This window comes from Poecilia mexicana, unplaced genomic scaffold (genome assembly GCF_051168715.1).
Source record: "Poecilia mexicana isolate PSO_F unplaced genomic scaffold, ASM5116871v1 scaffold_7, whole genome shotgun sequence".
Taxonomy (NCBI): domain Eukaryota; kingdom Metazoa; phylum Chordata; class Actinopteri; order Cyprinodontiformes; family Poeciliidae; genus Poecilia; species Poecilia mexicana.
In genome coordinates, this window is record NW_028263376.1 from 22,181,382 (window position 1) to 22,203,508 (window position 22,127).

Below are 22,127 nucleotides of genomic sequence, written 5' to 3' on the forward strand. Positions count from 1 at the left end.
CACCCACCTGGTAATGGAAGACTGTGTTGAGTTTCTTTCGACCATCCTCCATCACTGAGGAGTTGTCCAGATCCTGCAGGAGCTTACTGTTGCTGCCAGAGTCAAACCACTCTGAAAGGAGGAGAAGGAAGAAGAAGGTGAAGGACTGGGACAATTTCATTGTTAAATTTGGAGCAGAGCAGGCGAGACAATCGGCAGCCATGCTCCGGCTCCATGTCATGACCTGTGGAAATATTCTCCGGCCATTAATCAAATCAGCTCTGCAGGCTCGGCGGCCTCTGAAAGCAATAACTCTTTGTGATTATGACTGTACACTCTCCTCAATGCATTCTGTCATTTATTATATTGCAGCCTCAGGTTAGTTGGGCTTCATGAGAAGAATTGACCTTTTTGCAAAGGAGATTACTATATCTTGGAGGGCTCGAGGAGGGGAAAGGATGGAAATAATCAGAGGAAATGTGTTCTTACCCAAGTCCACATCCTCCGCTCGAGGCCACTGGGAGAAAGGCAGGTTTTTATAAAAGGCTTCAATTATTTTTTCTTTAACTTGGCAGATCGTGTCAGTATTCATGACCCTGACTGACAGTGAGTCCATGCCACACCCCTGGAAGGACACATTGATGTTCTGACAGACAGAGAAGAGGAGGAAAAGAGTGTCACTTGCACTGAATGTGTTTTGCTTGGTGAAAAACGAGCAGCGGAGTGTGTGAAGTGTTCAACCTGTGGCTTGGCCTCAATGTTCTCACGGAGCAGCCACTCCTCGTTGAGGGTGTAGCGGGCTTTCCCGGTGAGGACGTCTATGGAGCCCTTGTTGATCTGCTGCTTGATTGCACAAAGAAGCAGGAAGAAGGGCTCGCCCACTGTTTCCTGTGGAAGAAGAACCGAGTCAATGCGCTTCTTTTAAAATCGAATTGTCTCCCAGGGCTCCTCTCTCCGTCCTCACCTTCAGGTAGCTGTACATGCAGATGGACATCCAGTTGGTCAGCATCTTCTCCACGACGGACTCGGTGCGGCGCAGCATCAGTTTGGGGTTCTTGGAAGCCGAAGCGTCGATGAGATCAACCAGCAGGTCTTTCATGATGCTGGTGTAATATTCAAGTTTACCATGGAGGGCGATGGTGAGCAAGGACGCCAGGCTGCATCTGAAAACAGATCAGCAGAGGAGGCATGAGCAAAAAAAAAAACCTCAGGCTTGTGCAAACATGCTCCGTTAATGTGTGGTCAGTGGATATTTAAAAATAATAAATCATTAGAACGAAAACAAGATTTAGTCCGGTCCAGTGCACCTGTGACTGCCGAGCCAAAAAAAGATCTGATCTGAGGCAGGGAGTGTCTGAGTTAGTGTCCAGGGGTGCAGGCAGGGGATTTCCCTAACAAAGCTCCTTTAATCCAGCAGGAAGAGGCTCCATCAGTCAGTAAAGTGCTGACACTGTGCAGGGACAGGGATGCAGTCTGACTGGAGTTTCTCTCTGATTCACAGTGACCGCTTAATGTTGGGAAACCTCAAACAAACATCACATTTACCTCAATATAAAACTTGACCTGTTTCTCTCTCTGTCTCTCTCTCTCTCTCGCTCTGAGTGTGTGTGGCAAAAATAGAAAAGACAACATCAGCCTGGTACCACTGTTTTGCGTGTTTTCATAAATAATTTGTTTGAGAAATACAGAGCAACATTTGGCTTTCAGCAGGAGATTTGCTTGTGGACATTTGCTTCTGATTTAAGGCAAATATTTTCTTGTTTGTCTCTTTATTTGTGTCTTACTGAATCACACGCTTGTGTCTTTTGTTAAAAAAAAAAAAAAAAAAAGAAATCCTCCATTGTTTTCATCACCTGCTTGTTTGTTTACAGCTTTTTGCTGAAAGGCATGTAAAATGACAAACTGCTTCTCTGCAGAAATGACAGCAGAAAAAAATAAACTAAACCAGTGTTGGTCATAAAACCCAAACAAATTCCAGAAATGGTAAAAATTCACCAGAAATTGTGAAACTGGGTCATTATTACACACATTACATAATCATCTGGCTTTTTAGCCATTGACTTTAGCTGTTTAAAGTTAAAGATGCACAACTCAATCAGGATTTTTATTTTTTTCTTTTGCGATTTTTTCTCTGATTAGTAATCAGCAGGTGAAACACAGATTTATGAAATACATCAGGATCAAGAACTCCCACTGCATTTTGTTTAGTCTCATAAAAATTAGACAAACATTAGGGGGCGTAATTAGGGTGACAATTTCCTGCAGCACATTTTCCTGCCTTTATGATTCAGAGTCTTTGAAAAAATTTGGAGTCGTCAAAATTAGAATTGGCAGCTCAGAACTCAAAGAAAACTGCTAGTTGGTATGGATTTGAAAAAATAAACACTGATTGGTGCATCTCTATTGTTAAGGTAAAAAAAATTAAAAATGTTCAGTTTCCTTTCACTTATGCCTAACAACAGCTTAGCAAACTGTGTATTGTGTTGGAATCCCCAGTGAGCTGTCTCTGTTAGTGTTTGTCTGAAAGTGTGTCAGTGGTGGCTCAGCTCTAATAAGTGGCCACTTTGCAAAGGTCAACTCCACACAAAAGGCTTAGTCATTCATAACTTTCTGCTTCTACCATCCAACAGAGCAAACCGCAGTTCAAATTTTAACCAGACATTTAAAGGCAAGAATATCATTAACATTTCAGAATTTCACAACTCATGATGCCCTCCAGATTTATTGGCACCACTCATAGACATGACTAAAAAGCCTTAAAATGGAGTATTTCACAACAGCAACACATTTTTTGACACGACAAAATGTAGAAAAACTCTTCCATTAATTTGAGAACATTAGGAAAATGTTAATTCACAGGTGGCTCAATTGTTATTGCCTTTGCTCTTCATACTTTGTATAAAAACTCAGTGCTGATAGAGTTCAAGCTTTCTGGCAAAGGCCAGCAGATTTTTATTTGAAGTCTCATGTTGTTTCAAAGTGCATGCTGCAATGCTCTCCAACAACAACAACAACAATGTTCTCAGGGTTTTTGAAAGACTAACAGGACCAAAACCTCACAAATCTCCCACTGTCCTAAACAGTGAACATAATTTGCTCTTCCACAAATTTGTCCTTTCTTTTATGCCGAACTCTATCTGGAGTGTTTCTTGGTAAAACATCTCAGTCTTAGTCTCATGTGACCAAAGCATGAAATAGCATTTTTATGCTCATTATTGGTAGGATAGAAAACAAAAAACTGGTTAGCAAAGTAGAGAGTGTTTAATGTTTCTCACGGAGATTTCACAACACCAAGACGCCACTGTTTTAATCGGGGGTTTTTTTTAACCATGAGCTTTGGGAGATTTATTTTACCTTCCATTAAAGTTTCTAAACACTCTCATTAACTAGTTTAAACTTTAAAAATGATTCTTAAATGAAAGATTTTCTACATTTTTAGAGATTTTGCTACTGAAATACAAGATTAGGGGTGCAGCTAACGATTAGTTTAGTAATTGATTATTCTGACAATTAATCAAGTAATCTCAGGTCGGATAATGAAAATTGTCCAATTTTTATTAAAACATTCATTTAAACACTTAGGCTTGTTTTGTACAATATTAGAAGTGCATATGAAATGTCAGTAAATAATTTAAATCATTTTTTAAATAAGACAATAAACACTTTATGTATTAAACATAATAACATAGCATTTCTTAAGTGTGCGCGTGATCATTAGTAGCAAAGGATGCATCTGCAGCTAAAAAAATACTTCTAACATCAACTTATGGAAAGTTCAGTCCTTTATGCTTGACTTAGCACTGATAGGCAAATCTGTTTTTCGGATAAACCATTTAATAACTGTATGGAAAAATGGATTAATAATGGGATAGCAAAGGTGCTGAATAGGACTTTTTTATTACAGAATTTGAAATGGGTGAAGCTAAAATTAGACCATTAGAGGAGTTGTGAGTAAACATATTAATAAAGAGGTTTTTCATCTTAATGCATATTCTTTTGTTTTGGATTAATATCTACTCAGCAAACGCTGCATTTGAGAGCCTGTATTCTAAACTTACTGACTAATTGATTACCAAATTAGCTGGCGATTATTTCAAGCATCCATTAATTATGATTGATCTGGTTAATTGTTTCAGCACAACCGGAGAGCACTGTGTAGCCTTTCAGTTGTAACTAAAGACTGCACGGTAATGAAGCAGTAAAGGCTGCAGGTACCTGTCTCGCACAGCAAAGTCCTTCTGCTGCTCCAGGGCGTGAACGAAAGTGATCAGGAAGTGCTTGTTATTGAGCAGAGTGGAGAACAGAGTGATGCCCTCCTCCACATTAGGTCGTGTTGTGTTGTTGGCCTGGTGACAGAAGATGACAGAGGCCGGGTGAAACATTTACTTCTCTGCATGATTTCACCCTAACTGGATTACACACCTGCTGCGCCCTCACTTATCATCTTCACCGCCTCTCGTCTCATGTGACCCATCCAGTGAACACCTCATCCCTCTGCTGCATCCTCTCTCCTCCGCCTCTTCAGCTACCTCCTCCCCCATTCAAGTTTTCGCCACAGTAGATGCGCTCCCCCTGCTCCCGCCCCTTACGGTGTTTGATTGTGGCTAAAATGTGCGGAGTCGACTTAATGAGTGTGGTCTATCAATGGGTGCGACTAAGCAGCAGCGTGATGAAGTCTTCCCTCTGGACCGCAGCCATATGGTGTGGTTTGCAGTCTGACAGAAGGAGAACAGGGGTGTCCATTAAGATAAATGCCCGCCTCTGAGATTTATTCGCTGTGACCTGGAAAACACTTCCTGCGAAGACAATGTGGATCCAAGGCACTTCATCACCGTTAGACAGGCTCCCTTGGCTGCCGACCCAAAACCAGCGCCGCAATCCTTACTTTCCCTCGTTAGACGCTGCACACGAACATACGTGTGCTTTCACACTCAGCACACGTTAATACCCATGTGTGAAAGTGCACACCTTCTTCCCTCTCTGTGTTGTCTGGCAGTATGCAAGCACAACTTGAGTGCTAAAACCTGGGTTGGACTTCAGAGAGGGCTTTCAGGGTCGGTACTGGGAAGTCTTGAGATTCTTAAGACGTATATTTTAGTGCTTTTTGTCACCTGGCGAGGTTACTGTCACATTTTGAGTCTGGTTTCTTCACCACTTCAGTGACACACACCTCTTAATTTTGATCGTTCATCTTCAGAGATTTTTTGCTCTTTTTGCTACTTCAGCTGGTTACCTGGAGCTCTCTAGTCTATTAATGACTGTCACTGCTCCAGTAAATCATTTTTTACATGGTTTAAGGTTTTTTTTTTTTTCTTCATATTTAAATAATCTGTTGATTTGAGGCAGACTTAATTATTGATTGATTGGGTCAATGCTAATTCTCCATGTTTTGTTTTATTTATTTAATCAATCCTGAGTTATGAAGTGGGGGTGCAAATTGGCTAAGTCATAGAGCCTTACATAAATTATTCTGTTTTTGGGATTTTTTTTAAGAAGGGGCACATTCAACTATAAAATTAATAATTTGTAAAATCAAAAGTTACTTTACAAATTGACTATAATCTTATTGGATTTTGCATGTGTAAACGTAACTTTTGTGGTTATGGCACCTAAACTGGCTCTGTCCCAGGGACCCATATTCTTCTAAATCAGGCCTGCACAACTTACTGGAGATAGATTTGTTTCAGAGTCAGAAGGGAAAGATGCAACAACTTCAGCTTGTTTTTAACGCATCACTCTCTAGAAATGATTAAACAACACACAGTAGCACTCGAGAACATGTGAGCTCATTCACATATACTCAGATATTATTCATATCCACATCATGACAAACCAGATATGTTTTAAATGGATACTACTGCATGCTGTTGCTCTGCATCAACAGTCTCTGGGATTCGTATTAAAAAAAAAGACTGTAATATCTATGCCTGTCCAGCAGGTGGAAACAATGTCATCATTTATTTCATCAGCACTCAAAAGGAGAAGGATGGCTAAAGCAGTGCTAGGTTAAAAATTCAAAACAATCTTGTTCCCCCAAAGCAGTGTTTGTTTTCCACTCTCTCCACGTCTTTGGGTTACAGTTGAAGTTGAATGAAAACAGAGAATGTAGATGTGGGGACAAAAAACCTTTTCAACCGCACTATTTTATTTTTTTTTTTTTTAGCACCGAAAGTGATAATGAGAAAGGTGGAAGTCTGTCTCATTTTTAAAAAAAATGGATGTATATTCAATCCACACTGAAAAACTCTAGGGAATTTAGAAATCTCAACTTTGGAGACCATTTTTACAAATCTCTCTTGCCTTTAGACAGGAGGTCCAAATGCAGCAGAAAGTCTCTGCTTGGGAAAATATTTATGTTATTGGGGGAAAAGACCTTAAGATGACAAAAGCAGACCTTCACCTGCCAGTCCTGCAACAGCGGATGGGTCTCTGGTAGCGCCCGGGGTCCAAGAGAGTCATTCACGTAAGTGGGCTGGACCAGACTGTTCTCATAATCCGAACACATCTGAAACACACATAAATACACACACACACACACACACACACACACCCACACACACACACACACACAGAAAACTGTAAAACAAAGAGTATTTGTAAACATAGGGAAGTGGGACTGAGAGGGAAAATAATGAGCTGGGCACCGGTTGTTTGTGTTTGCATTGCCGTCCAGAACTAAAAAAAAAAAAAAAAATCCCAGAGGCTCTTAAATGATCGTGTGAAAGAGACATGACATGGTGAAACCATAAGTTAGGAACAGAAAAGGCTTTTTGAGACAAAGTGAAGCAGAGCTAAAAGGCAGCATTTCAGCTCAGTCTGTCATTTCAGGACAGCTACACTTGGCCTGTGTTCTGACTGTGTCTAACACTGTTTAGTGTGTGTAATCTCAGACAGCCAGAAGCTCTTGTGGAAAGAAAAACAAAGGGCCATGACGGACAGTGTTTGCTGTCTTTATGAAAAAAAAAAAAAAAAAAAAAAAACTTTGGGGAGACGATGGCAGGGGTGCAACAACCCAATTCGAACACATTTCTAAGCAGAAAATCGGCAGTGTCCACTCTACAGCCGGTGTGGCTGAAATTGTGCAAGATCATCTATTGTTGCAAAACAGCGTGGGCGTGGGAGCTGAGTAGGGAAACTGTTTCGAGGGAAATTTTGCTTGTCTCACTGCCCGTCATTGTTCTGTCTCCTTGAAAGATCATGAATCTGGCTGCATGATGAAGCCCTCTGTCTCTATCTGTGGAAAAAATCCCCACTGAGATATGCCCACAGTGTACCTTTGTGGTAGATGTCATGTGAGGAAAAATGCTTACCCCATTGGGAAAACATTAACTGTAATGCAGGGTTCCAAACTGAAGCGACTTCGCTCGACATTTGCCTTGTGTTTAAAAGTTCCAAGGTGAATTTGTATCCTGCATTTTACCAACAGTGGGAAATGCTTAAAAGAAAGAGGTGGGCAGGGAGTAATAAAAATATGAATACCCCCAGTGAGAAAAATGGCAGTGTCAGTCTGCCAGCCAGACTCGGATAACGCGCTAAAATAAGGTTCCTCACCTTGGGGAAGAAAGTGCGCGTGACAAACTGTTTGTACTCCAAGAAGGGGATGCCCTGGCTGCGATTCAGTTCCTTGGTCAGATCTGTCATGTCTGTCTGCAGCTCTGCAAAGCCTGCAAGGACAAAACATAAGGAACAATGAAACCTATTGTCTGGATAAGAGAGTTATTTTTCTTGAAGCAAAATATGTTAAGATGTGTTTGGGTTCTGATGCTCTGATTACTGTCCAGGGTCATATCCTTGATGAATATTAAACATAGAAAAGTGTAATCCTGTGATCTTTTTCCCGGTTTCTTTGCCAGACTGTGCAGCCCATCTCAGTATGGAGGCAAATATTTACCAAATGCCAATCACAGCAGCCAAATCCAGTCTGAGGCTTTTATCCAAAACATGTGTGCAGGCTGAGGTCTACATGCAGAAACGGTATCGGCATGTCCAGACACCCACTCCTATCTACATGCTAATACTGCAGTGGCGCTACGTTTCAGCAGACGATGATGTTCGCCTCTAATGAGAGGCTGGAGATATTTTATGGGAACATACTTCCTTTCACAGGCGGAGAGACATATTTAGGTTAAAATCGCAATTTCTTTAGAGTCTGTCTAATAAGGAAGAATAAAAATGAAAGATCCAGAGGGATTTTATGGTGCCTTACAAAAGTACGGGATGCTTTTTCCACACTGTTTTTTTTACATTACAGCTACAAACCCTAATACATTTCACTGGGATTTTAGATGGCATACCTCAGCTAAGCCATACATAATTGGGAAGGAAAAGGGCACATTGTTTTTCACAAATACAAATAAGGAGAATGTCATGCATTTTTAATGTCCTTTATTCCCATACCGTTAAATAAAACCAACCAGTTGCCTTCAAATGTCACCACTGAGTAATTTAACATCAGCACAGTCAAAACTTTGTAGAACCACATGTCAAGTCTCTATTCATTTGTCTTTTGAAAATGGCTCAGTCTGCGTCAGATTGGATGGAGAACATCGATCAACATCGGTTTCTTTCAAGTCTTTCCAAAACTGGATTTAATTCTACACTTTGACTAGGCCTTTTTAAGAGATAAAGCTTGTTCATCTTTTTAAAAGGTTGTGTTTAGGTTGAATGACTGGAATCGCTTTTCTTGCTAAAGACAAGCATCTCGGCAGCTTGATGCCTCCAGCATCACTCTTTCACTGTGGATATAGAGTTCAAATGATGCACAGTATTACTTTATACCACACATAGGCTCTTGCTTCTAGGATGAAAGCAATTTAATTTTTTTTTTCTGGAATACTTGCATGGCACTTGATGTATGGATTATTACTCCTTTAAGTTATTTATCCTCTCAACTAGATCACATCATTTGGTGCAGAATAAATGGAGAGGCTAAATATAAAACCGTCCCTGTGCTTCTGTTTTCACACAAACTCCTCCTGTTGGAGCAATGTTTGGACCATCAGTTTCCTGTCGTCTTTTACCCCTCCTTTTTTTCCTCAAAGAGCTACTTTCCTCTCAGCAGAAAGATCCCTCGTTTTGTGCGCACTCACCATGAACTCGTCCACAAATCTATCTATGTCCTCTGACTAAATAACCTCGCCTCTCCTCCTCCTCCTCTCCCTCCCACGCCTCCGCTTCTTCCCCCGGCTTGCGGCCCTCGTTCTCGTTCCTATCACTTCCTCCTTCCATTTCTCTTTCACTATCCGTCCCCCCCCTCCATCTCTGCTCCATAAATCTGGCTGCTCAGACATGGAGTGGCCTTCGCTCGGGCCTACTCTAATGTTCAGACGCACGCGCAAACATACAGACACACAGAGGCTTTTTTTCCTATAGATGGAGGACAGACTATGTGGCCACTCGGTAAATCTGTGTGTGACTGATCATTTGTCAGGCTCTTCATTTTATGAGTCACGCTTACGAGGCACAAATCTGTCAACTTTTGTGTCTCCTTCCCTCTTCAGATGAGACAGCCTCCAAACCAAGTGCCATTTTTTTTGCACGCAAACACGAGAACATATACAAACAGGCAAAGACAAGGCTTTACATTTCAGTGTTCCTCTTTTAACCTCACCTTTCCGGATCTCCTCTCTGATCTGAGACTCCATCTCCTCCATTTGGAGAAGAGTTTTCTGCCAGTAGCGTTCAGCCCTCCGGCTCTTCGTGCAGTACACGACGAGAGCTGCGAACGACAACAAACGGTGAGAAAAACAAACAGGCGCTTCACGCAGTATGGGGTCAAAATGGTTCTGAAATATTTTCATTAACGATTTTCAGCAGAGCTTCTGTGTCGCAGGTTTTGAAATTAATTTCAATCCTAAAATGTTGAATGAGACATTGTCCACATTGCGTAATGGCTAAGCACAATTCATGTACACACACACTCTCTCGTCGGTAGCATTACACCTAAAATGTCTGGCAGGAAACAGAGGAGCTTTTGTGAATATATGATCCAAAATGGGAAATGGTGTGAAAGTACACACTCGCACTAATTTTCACCCGTACACCTGCCCTGCAGACCATCTCGGTTTCTGACTACAGAGAACAGACACACAGACGGAATTGGGAACACTGGAGTCTTTGTGCGCTGGATACTAAAGAGGGATGAAGCAAGTGCAGGAAACTACAAGCTTAGAATTCCTTTTATCTCTTTCCACATCTGGAGCATCCGTAGCTGCAGCAGGCACGCATCCATCATCTGCTGGCAGGCCTGTGTGTGTGCATGTGTGTGTGTGCGTGTGTGTGTGTGTGTGTGTGTGTGCGTGTGTGCGTGTGTGTGTGCTGGACCTACCCACTGTGCACAGAAGCAGCAACACGCAGCACACCACAATGGACACCACAATGGCCAACTCGCTGCCGCCGATCTGCACTTTGGTGATCATGTGGCGGAAGTTTCCCACCTGCACCTAGAAAGAGAAAGAAGACTTCCACATAAACCTGGGTCACGTTTGCTGAAACTCTGACTTCTCTTTTTTCAGAATTAATTTCACAGTGGCAATCGCAAATACCACTAGTCCTATACTGATCATTTTTTATCAAAGAGTATGTTGCTGTGTTGGACAAAACAAATGCAGGAATAGCGTTAAGGTGTAACATTATTATTAAAATGTTAAAAAATCACAAATGTGAGTAAAGGACTTTTCTCCACTCCAGTTTTGAAACCGTGCTCCAGTTTCCACTAGTGGTTATTTGGCTGTTTTCAGTGGAAATATTTGTATCAACTACTAATTAGCTAAACATAAAGCAAATTAGCAAAAGCAAGATAAACTGAGATTTAAATTTCAAACATACAGCCAAACAGATCATCTTTTTTTCATGGACATTAACTGCTTGAACTGAAAAACTGCAGCATCCAAACGAGAGAGGCATAGTGCAAAAGAGTTTAGGAAACTGTGATGGATGACAATGAGGTATAGGCCTGTCAAGTTGTGTCAGCTCTGTAAGCAGATATGGTTTAAAAAATGTCCATCGTATAGTTCATGTGGTTTAAGGTCATTTTAAAGAAATGTCAAAAAAATTCAGAGTATCTAAAGGTTTTGCCTGGTATAAGCTCATCCTGCCCCTCTCACACCTGTTGCTGTCACTGCCATTCAGCTGGCAGAAAGAAGAATTTCGGATTTGTCTCTAAGTTGCATAACTGACAAAGTTGGCAGTTTGGAAATATTTTTGGTTGAGGAAAATACAGACAGTAAAAGCGTGGAAGCTAAAGGAGCGCTGGTCAGTCTTATTAAGGTAATATCTTAAAGTTACAAGCAACATATCTGTAAAACAGTTGTCTGCAGGTTCTCAGCAGTCAGAATAGTTGTTTTTCTGTTGTAAATATAAAACATTGGATTCCTTCACCTTTCAGTGTTAAGTCTGTGTAAATAAAGGGATACTCTGGTATTTTATTCGAGATTATCACTACTTAATCTCATTCCAGCTCATGCCTAATTACAAAGAATCAGTAACAAATACTTTTGTTTACATGTGCTTCAAGTTATTTGGGACATTTTTAAGTACTTGCTAAGCCAATAGCACTGCACTGAATATGCACTGAAACACTATAGCAACACGTTTAAAGATACAAGATACACAGCATAAGGACATGCAAGAGATTTAAATCAGCAGAAGTGGAAATAAACATGTCTGAAAACCAAAGCACGGCAACCATATTGAATTGTGAGGTTTGGTTGGTAAGAAATATCCAATGTTGCTACTTTAAAGTCTCGCTTCTGGCTTTCTGATTTTTTTTCCGTGTTGGGCATTTATTATCAAAAATGTTGTTTTTGATAATAAATGGAACGCATACTTTTCTTTTTTATTTAATGAGAAAACAGCAAACTGAAAAACAATAACTGTTGTGTTACTGTTGTGAAATGTCATCAATTTTTTTTTTTACCAAAGTAGAAGAACCATTTCAAATCATAATGTTGATGAAAATAAAACATGTACATCTTAACACAATTACATAAACCTACATTTTCTATAGAAATACCATCTCTAACTTGGCAGCAGATGATGCTGTTTAAATTTGTCTTTAGTCCATGAATAAAGACAAATTATTCAAATTACACTTCTTAAAGTAACATTTTTTACATCCTTATCACCCATGTCCAAGATGCCAGTGACCTGCTTTCAGAGCAAGGAAAACTATTCCCTCTGAAATGAATCAAGATTTCCCTCTGACATTTCTGTGCACTGAGTAGCTTGTTCGCCAAAATTCAAAAATCACATAAGTATCAAATACTCAACATTTATAGCCTGTAGAAAACTTTCCAGGTGAAAGTCTTTCACTCCTCATGTAGTGAAGTGACATAAGATTTACAACAAAATGGATGTTAAATTACTGTAATAATCTTTAGGTTATTTTGTTAAGCAACATTTCATGCTTTGATTTAACACGTCCCTTCTTTATATTAACATCATTCAAACAGCTAGGTATTGCTTTTTAAAGTATTTTTAAGGGTGCCGCTGCTCATCAGAAATCATCATAAGCTAACTCCAAAGCTGCATAGTGGTATTAAAAGCAATGTAGCAGCACTTTAGATGGGCTTAAACTGAGCTGCTGATGTTAACAGCAGTAAATACAGCTGCAGTAGACTAAATAAAATGAAATACAGGAATAAACTTTTCAAGCCGAGTTAATTTTAGCTACTGTCCCTGGGTATGTGCTTGAGGTACGATAACCTTTTATTTTCTTCTTCCGTTAAATTTCTACTCTATTACATACAGGCAGTAAAGTGTATTTGAAAGACAGATACAAAGATGAAGAGAGAAAAGCTCAGGAAGACAGATCAGGTGTGAGGAGAAATAACATTAAAGGACTCGTTTATTATATTTTTATCCCAGGACTGCACCAGAATAGCACGTTCCGATTCACATATGAAAATACTTTTTTTTTCCTTGTGTTTTATGCAGCTTCTCAGTTAATCTTAAATCACGAACAAGCCCTTTAAGCTCCTGTCTTTTCCAGTCTCTCTACTCCCAGGCTTTGCTGAAACCTTTGCCCCTTTTAGCTGCACAGTGGAGCCTCTAAAAGCCAACTGCAAGCCCACTAAGTAATTATTTTTTAACTGATTGTGAAAGACAACTTTCCTAATCCACACTGCTGTGTAAAAATATTCACACCCCCTTGAACTTTTCAGCTACTTTCCACACTGCAACTGCAACCTTTTCTTGTTGATGTTGCATGTGTTAGATCAACACAAAGTGCTACAAGATTGGGAAGTGGTAGGAAAACAAAGCACAGTCCAAATGTAATTGTACCCATAAAAAGGACAAAATAAATAAATCTTTCTACCTCACTAGTCACACTAGTGAGGTAGAAAGATATCTTTAAAGTTGGTTCACAAGGGTTAGTTTTAGTGTCGTTTCCACCCCAAACCTTTATTCCAGAGTGTTAGTTTATATTTAGTTGGCAAAAAAATAAGGACAGCGTCTTTTCTAAACAACATATTTAAAACCTTTTGCAAATAGGGGCGCAGGTGCTGGCGCATACACAGACAAGCCTATCCATTTTGCAATGGAGACAGGTGCACACATGCAAAAAAAGAAATTAGGCTGTAGGTTTTGAAAAATGTTCCCTCTCTCAGAGCTGGAAGAGTCACCCAGTTCAAACTAACCCAGATGTGGCAAGAAGTGAACTTTCACTTCTCCCTTCTGATTAGTCAGCAGGGTCCTCTGTGGTCTCAGCTCACTTCGTTCCCTTCTCATCTGCAATCCCAGCATACTTCATAAAAAGAGACTCAGATAAAAAAACCCTTCAATCCTCAAACCAAATCCTTCTTACACACAACTCTGTGGGGGAAACAAGCTCATTGGGTTGCCTTGCTTTCAACATTCCTCCATCCCCCTTCGAGTTCAGGCGCTTATTTACACGGAGCAGCCAGAGAAGGCCTTCTTTTTCCAGAGACTGCACCACTGTGACCCGGTGTAATGGAGGGGAAAATGCCATTGTTCCATGTTCCTGTTTCGCTTGGGGTAGAAAACATTGCTTCCTCACGTCTACTGCTGCAGCACTTCAGAGCCAAGCACAACACAGGCATGCAAAAATAGATCTGCTTCTTAAAGTAAGTGAAAAAAAAAAAAAAACACTAATGGCCACAAACTTTGCCTGAGCAAAGCATATGAGCATTTCTTTAAATCTGCCGACACAAAGGAAAATAAATGCGAGGGCTATATTTACAGCCTTGTCAAATGCAAATACTTCCTATTTGCTCATGCGCTGGCAGCCCACCCATTTCTGTTATGACATTTCCTCTGACCCTTGCCCTCTGCTCATGTTGTCGCTAATTACCCCTGTTTAGTCTGAGTGATCTTGATAGACAGAAGAGGTGGGCGCGCACCTGAGAGTGCTGCAGGTACAAGAAAGAGGTGGAGGAGAAATAAGAGGCTCTTATTTCTATTTCTGTACAAAAGTGGAGGAAACTTCTCTCAGAGAACAACTCAGCTGAAAACAGATGCTTCAGAGCTTTCTCATCAAAAACTAGCAGCTCATATTTGAATATGGATGAGCAGAGTCCCTCCTAATAAAGTGTTGTCAAAATAGATCAGAATGGACAACAACATATGCGAACAAGAGTAGAAGTGCTTTATGGTTTTACTTAACTTGGAAGAAAAACTACCCCACTGAAAAGTGAGATCATCGCTGACTCAGAATAATTGTGTAGCAATGTGAGTGACAAGAACTGAAGGACACAAAGATCAGTTGATAAATACAATGTGTCACTGTTTTGTTGTTACGTTTTGTCACTAAGTGACGGCTCAGCACCCCAGCTAATATTATATTGTCATGCTTTGAAACCCGAAACCATTCATAAAACATGTTAGAGGTGGCTCAGACATCTTACTTGCAGTGCCTGGGTTCCTGCACGCTAAATCTGTTTCAGTTAACATCACAGATGGTCCTGATTCTGACTAAATATTTGGCTTAAATGCTAAATGACAGATGGGTGAGGAGCTGAAATTATCAGGGTCTGTTGAGCAATAATATTCAAGATGAGATGAGATGAGGGTCTGTGCGAAAACCGCAGCGAGGTTGTGGTGTTTGTACTTACGGTGACAGGAAGCTCACTTTCGCTGGAGCTCAGCTGCCCGTTGATGGTGCAGTGGAACAGCTGGTCGTTATGGAAGCTGATGTTACAGGGATAGGAGCCAATCATCACCGAGTATTCCTCCGGCACCAGCTCCAGCTCACTCGGCACTTTCTGCTGCAAAACATATAAAAAATAAATAAATTAAAAAAAAATCATGAGCCGGTCAGTGCCAAGAGTTTTCTCCTCTTTGAACAGGCCTAGGTAATAAAGATGCAAAGCCTTAGCCAACATGCACATACAAGCATTGCAATAGATTACTTTTCTTTCTACATTTTACAATGTTAGGGGTTATGAGTTAGACCTGCACAAAGTAGAGTGCGATTGCAATGCAGAAAAAAACTGATACACGAAGTTTTAGATAAATATGAAGCTTGAAAAAAGTAAATGGTTTTGTAGTCAGCCACTTGAATGCAATTCCCCTAAATAAAATCCAATGGATCCTGCTTAGAATTGCAGGATGTTACTCATGGTGGCAACATGTTGGAGCAACTCTGTTTAGCCCATCCTGGTTTGTTCTTCTGCTAGACTTTAGTTCATAATTGTTTTGGTTGAGGTGTTGGACAATTGGTCTCTCTGGTTTTGGATCCTGTGCTACTGGAAGCATTTTTGCTCTTGTTTTTTTTTTTTTAATTATTATTTTTTATTTAGGACAGTTATGATGCATAACCCTGGCAACAAGACATTGGTTTTTACAACTGGGAACAACTTATTAGCATCTCAAAAGCTCAAATAATAACTGAACTGTGACCCCCAAGTCCCAGAGGAGTTGAAAAGGAGACTTCAAAAGCGGAGCGAGAAGGCAGAAGTTCAAACCATCTTTTCCATTGAACATAATGTACAAGAATTATAGCCCCACTCCAGTGTCTCTCTGACCAATTTTCTGACAATACCTCCTGAGAGAGACTGAAAGAGGTGTAGCAAAAGCAAATGAGGTGGGTAGGCAATGCTTGCGAACTACTGATGGTGTAATCAAGACATAGTACTGTGGACTACTGTGTTTACTGCCTGGATACTGAGTTGCTAGCATATCATGATAGTAACGAGACAGTCATACAGCAACAGTCTGTAGTCAGAAGCCCCTTCAGATTTGTTGCAAGACTCACTGCCACTCAAGATCCAATCTGCCCACAGCATCACCATCCACAACCACTACTCGGATGATATGAGTTTGTTTATTTACCTTTGAGATAAAGTACGTTTAAAACAACATTTTCCTTCACATTTCGGCCAATTTGGAAAAAGGAATTAATCAAGGTGTGACTAAATCTCAATATAAATATATAGCTGTTCTGTGAAGAGAACAATCACAGAATGGGAGACTTGTAATTGACGATGTCTACCTGCAAAATATATCTGAGCATCATAGATGCTCTCCATCCACTCTGACTGATCTTCAGCTTAATTGGAATGAGCTAAAATCTTTTTTTCTCAAGATGGTCAAAGCTGGTTGAGATTAAGACTTGCAACTGTAATTGCAGCAAAAAGGTGGTTTTTACAAAGAATGTAACATTCAGATTAAGTGCCACGCTGTTAAATAATAGGGTGAGTAGATTTCTAAATGTAAAGAAAATTGCAAAGCAATGTATTATTATGTCCTCCCTTCACAATTATGTTCTATTTCTGTTGGTCTATCAGGTTAGGGTTCAGTAAAACACTATGAAGTCTGGGGTTAAGACATTTCCTGGTGTATGAATACATTTACTGTATGCTACACTGAGCTGTCTGGGTGAGTCCAGAACAACACTCAGCGCCGTCGCAGAGGTCTGTAGCAATGAATCTAACTGTCCTACTTCTATCCAACACCCCCTCTCACTGCTGGGAGCTACACTAATTAAAGGGGCCCATCTCTGATTTTACACGTTACGTGTGACTTCAAGTCATGTGGAGTGGCAGACCTCAACCGTTTCATACAGTTCCACTTTGTCTTCTGGGTGTCCACAGGGAGCTTTCTACAGTCTGAAAAAAAAAAAAAAATCATTCCTACTGCTGGTGACATCATCCCCGCTGCCTTGGGCTTTACACACTGTCGGCTTGGAAAGTGAAGGATGTTTGTCTGCCAGTCAGGGTTCAGTAACATTTTTAATTAGGAAGCATTTTGGGAAATTTGTAATGTTGGGCCTCATCTAGAGTCAATCCAACCATGTCCATTAATCTAAAATTGAGCATACATCAGCCGTCTCCGCAGCTTCATCTTACGTTTATGCGTCTGCTGCAAATCCCAAAACGATCCGGAGGGATGAGATTAAATTGCTGAATTATTCCTTTAATGGGAATTCCATAAAGTCTCTGTGGATCTTATGGATTTCTACTCAGAACATCTTCTACAGTTATTTTAAGCCTGCAGGGAGGTTTTTATTGGGTCTAATTTTTTACAGCTGTACTTGTTCATCGCTTATACACCCGTTTCCTTTGTGGGTGTTCGTCTTACAAGCTTAGATTTTCTACAAGGGGCTTGGCAGGTTTAGGGGTTCTGCAGAGAATCGTGAATCTAAGCAGGAAGACAAGATGCTGGAAACACTGCAGGTTAGACGTTCCCTGGCCTGAATCCTCTATTAGTCGCTGGGGACACTCTCATCTTCCTCTCTCTTTGAGCTTTAACTGCTCTGCCTTCATCTACATTTTGACAAACAGCAAAATGCCCAGCTGGTTAAGCATCACAAGCTTGTCAGTCTAGATTAGATCAGAAAACCCAACATTATCATCACACCCTGTCTTTTTTCATCATCTTGACATGTGCCTCCGGTTTGACCTTTGAACTTATGACGGTTGATTCTTTAGCGTTTCAGACGGATTGGAGTCACCGTATTGAGAGCAAAGCACAAATTCATTTTTTCAGCGGCCAATTTGTCTGGAGATTTGCTGCTGTCCTTGTTCATGACCCCACTATCAGTCAGGCTTCAGTCGCTGGACAGATGGTTTCACTTATGACCCTATGATAGTCAGGTGTACATGACTGCATGGTTGAAACAAGGACTGTAAGCTCTCCAGGTTTCTGCAGCTGCAGAACAAGCTCAAATCACTGCAACCCCAAGATTTCAATTTTAAAGGGGACAGGTATATAATTTATTTTCCAGTCATATAGCGCCATTTTATAGCACCATCAAGTAACTACACCACCTTCTTTGAGTAGAAAAATGTGGTATATATGACTTAGAAGAAATTTGGTTTCACTGTTAAAACCCACTTTCAGGACGTCATCACAACAATATTGCTCTATTAAGCCTTTAACAATTTTTTTTTTACCACCGTTTCACTGAGAAGTAGTTTGTATGATGTTGATGATGGTGTTTGCTAATTGCTAATGCCGCTAGTCTGGATAAGCTGAGTGGGGAGAGGGTTTATGATTCATGAGAGCAAGCGTTTATGATGGCTGCCATGGGAGACTAAAGGATTCCTCAAACCTTTATGAAACAATTAAAGCATCACTCCAGGTATGTTTTTGTTGAGGGAATAACATTAAATTATATAAAGCTCTAAAACGTTGATTTTACACAATACACCACTGTTAATAAAGATTTATTTTTTTCCTGGATGGCTTGCACCTCTGAAAATCTCAGAATCAGAATTACTGTATTGTCAATAAGTAAGAAAGCACAATGAAGCTTAATGACTTTCTATTTGTGTCATGTCTTCTTTATGTAAATTGATCTTGAGAACATCCTTGAGACTGATCTACACATGACTGAGAGATGTAAATCAAGACTAGACGTTTCCCTTAAAAGACCAACTGATCAAAACCATTCAGGCCTGGCTATGAATGTCACTACTGCGAGCCACAACCCACAACACAAGCACAAAGGACAAGTTGCAAAAAGGATGAAAAATGCCCTTTAATATTTCAACAAGGTCAATCCTCAAAGTGGACCAAATGTTTGCAAACACGCACAAGGCTAGTAACTCAGAAACAGCAGAGCTGCATTTTATCATTGACCTTTCATTCTTTATGTAATCCCAATAATTACATGACTGAAACACGCTTTGATCTCTGCAATTAACCTAGTATGAACAACACTGCGATTACTTATTGGAAGGATGACCAGACCTACAAAAAATTCCCCTGTTAGTTTGAAACAGCAACATCCCTTCAATATAATTAGGCCAAGTGAGGAAGTGTGTTTCTGTGTGTGTGTATGTGTGTGTGTGTGTCTTTATCACCAGAGGGTTTCCTTTCTGTGATTACACACAGAGGGTCCCTACAGGATGCAGCCTCTTTAACCTTTGTCAAAAAGTGCTTCGTCACAACCAACACACACACAAAAAATGAAAAGTATCATCCATATATATATTGAAATACTTTGCAAAAATTGATTTAAAAATATGAGAGTCACAATATTTTCTGTAGAAAACATAGTTGAATTAAAACAAGTGTTTTCTAAACTCTGAGGAAGGATGCACAGCAAACCCCACCTCTGGTCCTGGCTGACTAACAAGCTTCCTATTAAACAAACACATTCTGTCTGCAGCCTCCCCTCCCTTCAGGTCCACCGCGACTGGAATCCACCTTTCCTAAATAAAGCAGGAAACAACAGACAAGTCGCTCATGTAGGCAGGCAGAGACAGCGACTCCTGCAGCGACCTCCTCCTAGCACGCGCTAACACATAAAGAGGAGGTGGCATCATGTTCAGACATCCTTGTCTGTGCTGTTCCTGTGTGCGTGTCGCGCGGTGTCACAGCCGGCAGCCCTTTAACGTGATGGATTCAAGCAGACAGGTGCTTAAATCAGCCAGAACGCACAAACACGGGGCCTCCCACTGAGCTGCCACTGCACCCCTCCCTACCCCACTCACACCTCCAACAGAAATCAACATGCTTAGGAGGACAGGGTCTTTGATGTGTTTTATGTGCCTCTGGTTTATGTGAATATAAATAAGGACACGCTCAGCTCTGTCTGATGTGCACAGTCGAGTTTGTCTTGTTAAGTAATGATTTTGCATCCAAAAACCAAGAAAGGAAATTCCATCACTTGTTGATGGCTTTTAGTGATCACAAATATTTGTCACAAATATTTGCTACAAAGTCAGCTTGGCATCATAAGAGAGCACTTAACCAAAAATAATAAGCAATGAATGTGTCTAATTATATCTAGCTCCTCTCTGACTGTGGGAAAAGCAGTGCCAGTTGTCTGACTTGTTCAGTCCTTCTCTATAGGAACACATTTTGACCAAAAAGATGAATTATGACAGAATGATTCTTTATCCTGCACCATAATCTCAAAAAAAAAAAAGAAAATGACTGTAAAAAATGAGAAAATCCAATCTTTAACTAACTTCAGAACATTAAGTTAAGAAATCACTGTTTTTAACTAATTACAGAAGCCATAATTATTGACATCCATTATGCTTATGCTTATGATAAAACTGACATAGTTAGGCATCGTTTCTTTTTATCTATCTATTCTTTACATTTTAAGTGAACTAGAGGGCCACTTATTTGTAATTGTAGCCTACTTGCTTAGCTATAGATGTTACATTACACAGCCTCTGCCTGCCTCTTTTATCCATCTCTTCTTAATGAGAAACACCAGAGAACATATCATCCATAAGCCATAAAGTAGCTTCTTGTCATAACTTATCCATATTTGCAGACAGAACGACAAATAAAACCTTAAGAACACAGTAATAGAGTTGAGGATGTGACAACTGGATGTCAATGAAACTCTTATGTTATTGTTTTTGTTTCTGCATTAGCAAAAAAAGATGTAAATAAGGAAAACAATTGCATGTAAATCTACAATCGTGAAAAATAGTAAGTTCACAGCCAGCACCGAGTTTAGATGATAATGTTTATAATCCCACTATAAAACCCTGCATAATATACCCTTTCAAAGGTTTAGGTTGCTTTTGAATATCCGTGCTACGCTGACTGGCAGAAACCTAGCTTGTTAAATTATTGTGATAAATGAATTTTTATTATTAACTATTAAACAGTAAGGTAAGATAAAATAAGAAGATGGAAAGAGCTTCACAACAAGTAAACTGTCATGTTAAAAAAAACTTAATATTTCATTGATTAGAAGAGCATAAAAATTGTTGACATATTGTTGTTTATGAAATGCTATTATCATATTGTTATTTCCAAAAAAATAAACCGCTTGTACATTATTTTGTTATCTTTCAAATGACGATGGTTTTATTTCCTGTCACAAACTTACTTCTTGGTCGGACGAAAACTGACTTAAAATCTAAACCTGATAGGTTATGAATGATTTTGGGTTTAGCTGTAGCTATAGCAACTGGGACTAAAAACTACTGTTCAGGACATCAGACAATAATAAATTCTGTCCACATTAAAGATTTATTGAGTGGATTTTTTTCAAATCCTTTTCAACCCATTAACGGCACATATTTTCTTTGGTGAGCCCCAAACCAACTTCACACAGTCTGATAAGGGGTCTGGTTCACTGAGCAGGCGAGGGGGGCAGACAGGAAGTGGCTTCAAGCTCCCGCATGCCACAAAACAATGTCGCAGAATGGGCGCCACTCGTATACTTCAGGGTTTAGTCACTCATCTAACAGTAAAATTAAACAGAGTTATGAAAATATACAAGTGACAATGTTCCTGAAGCAGGCAGGAGACATGATTATGATGTGAAAGCTCCCTCGGTTCTCTCAGTGTCTCTGAACCAACTCTCAGTTTTCTTTCAGTAAGAAATATCCCAAAAAATAAAGCCTGACATTTAAAAAAAAAAAAATGTTAGTGCATAACCACGCACACACCCACTTACAGTCATTTTAGTTGTTTACATAAACTTCTCAGATTTTCTTTGAGTTTCATGCTCTACTTAATAGCTAAAAACAACACAAAATAAACCAATGTAAACATAACGTCACTGACTTAGGTCTGAAGACCTGAAATAAACTCAGGTCATTTAACATTTCTAGATGTGTTGCCATTCGGCTGCATCAGCTTCTTCTGTCAAATGTATCTGAAGCAGCATTCCCTCATGTTCAATTTGATTATCTGAAACCAAACCACTACAGGTATCTTAGTATGAGTGTACACAGTGTTCAGAGGTTAAATAAAGTTTAAATTGT

The 22,127-nt window shown here is 40.0% G+C and overlaps 1 protein-coding gene across 4 annotated transcripts in view; it reads right to left on the reverse strand.

The window, feature by feature from the left end:
- Positions 1-22,127, reverse strand: part of plxnd1 (plexin D1) — a 99,440-nt gene that overhangs the window by 14,121 nt on the left and 63,192 nt on the right. The window contains exons 19-28 of one of the 4 annotated variants that reach the window (XM_088007256.1): positions 15,054-15,203; positions 10,307-10,421; positions 9,590-9,697; positions 7,531-7,643; positions 6,380-6,484; positions 4,195-4,325; positions 944-1,142; positions 721-867; positions 469-625; positions 8-111 (exon numbers count right to left, since the gene is read on the reverse strand). In XM_088007256.1, coding sequence (XP_087863382.1) covers positions 8-111; positions 469-625; positions 721-867; positions 944-1,142; positions 4,195-4,325; positions 6,380-6,484; positions 7,531-7,643; positions 9,590-9,697; positions 10,307-10,421; positions 15,054-15,203 — 1,329 coding nt within the window. Of the gene's footprint in view, positions 1-7; positions 112-468; positions 626-720; positions 868-943; positions 1,143-4,194; positions 4,326-6,373; positions 6,485-7,530; positions 7,644-9,589; positions 9,698-10,306; positions 10,422-15,053; positions 15,207-22,127 lie in introns of all 4 variants that reach the window. The other 3 variants (XM_088007254.1, XM_088007253.1, XM_088007255.1) reach the window with 3 other exon arrangements.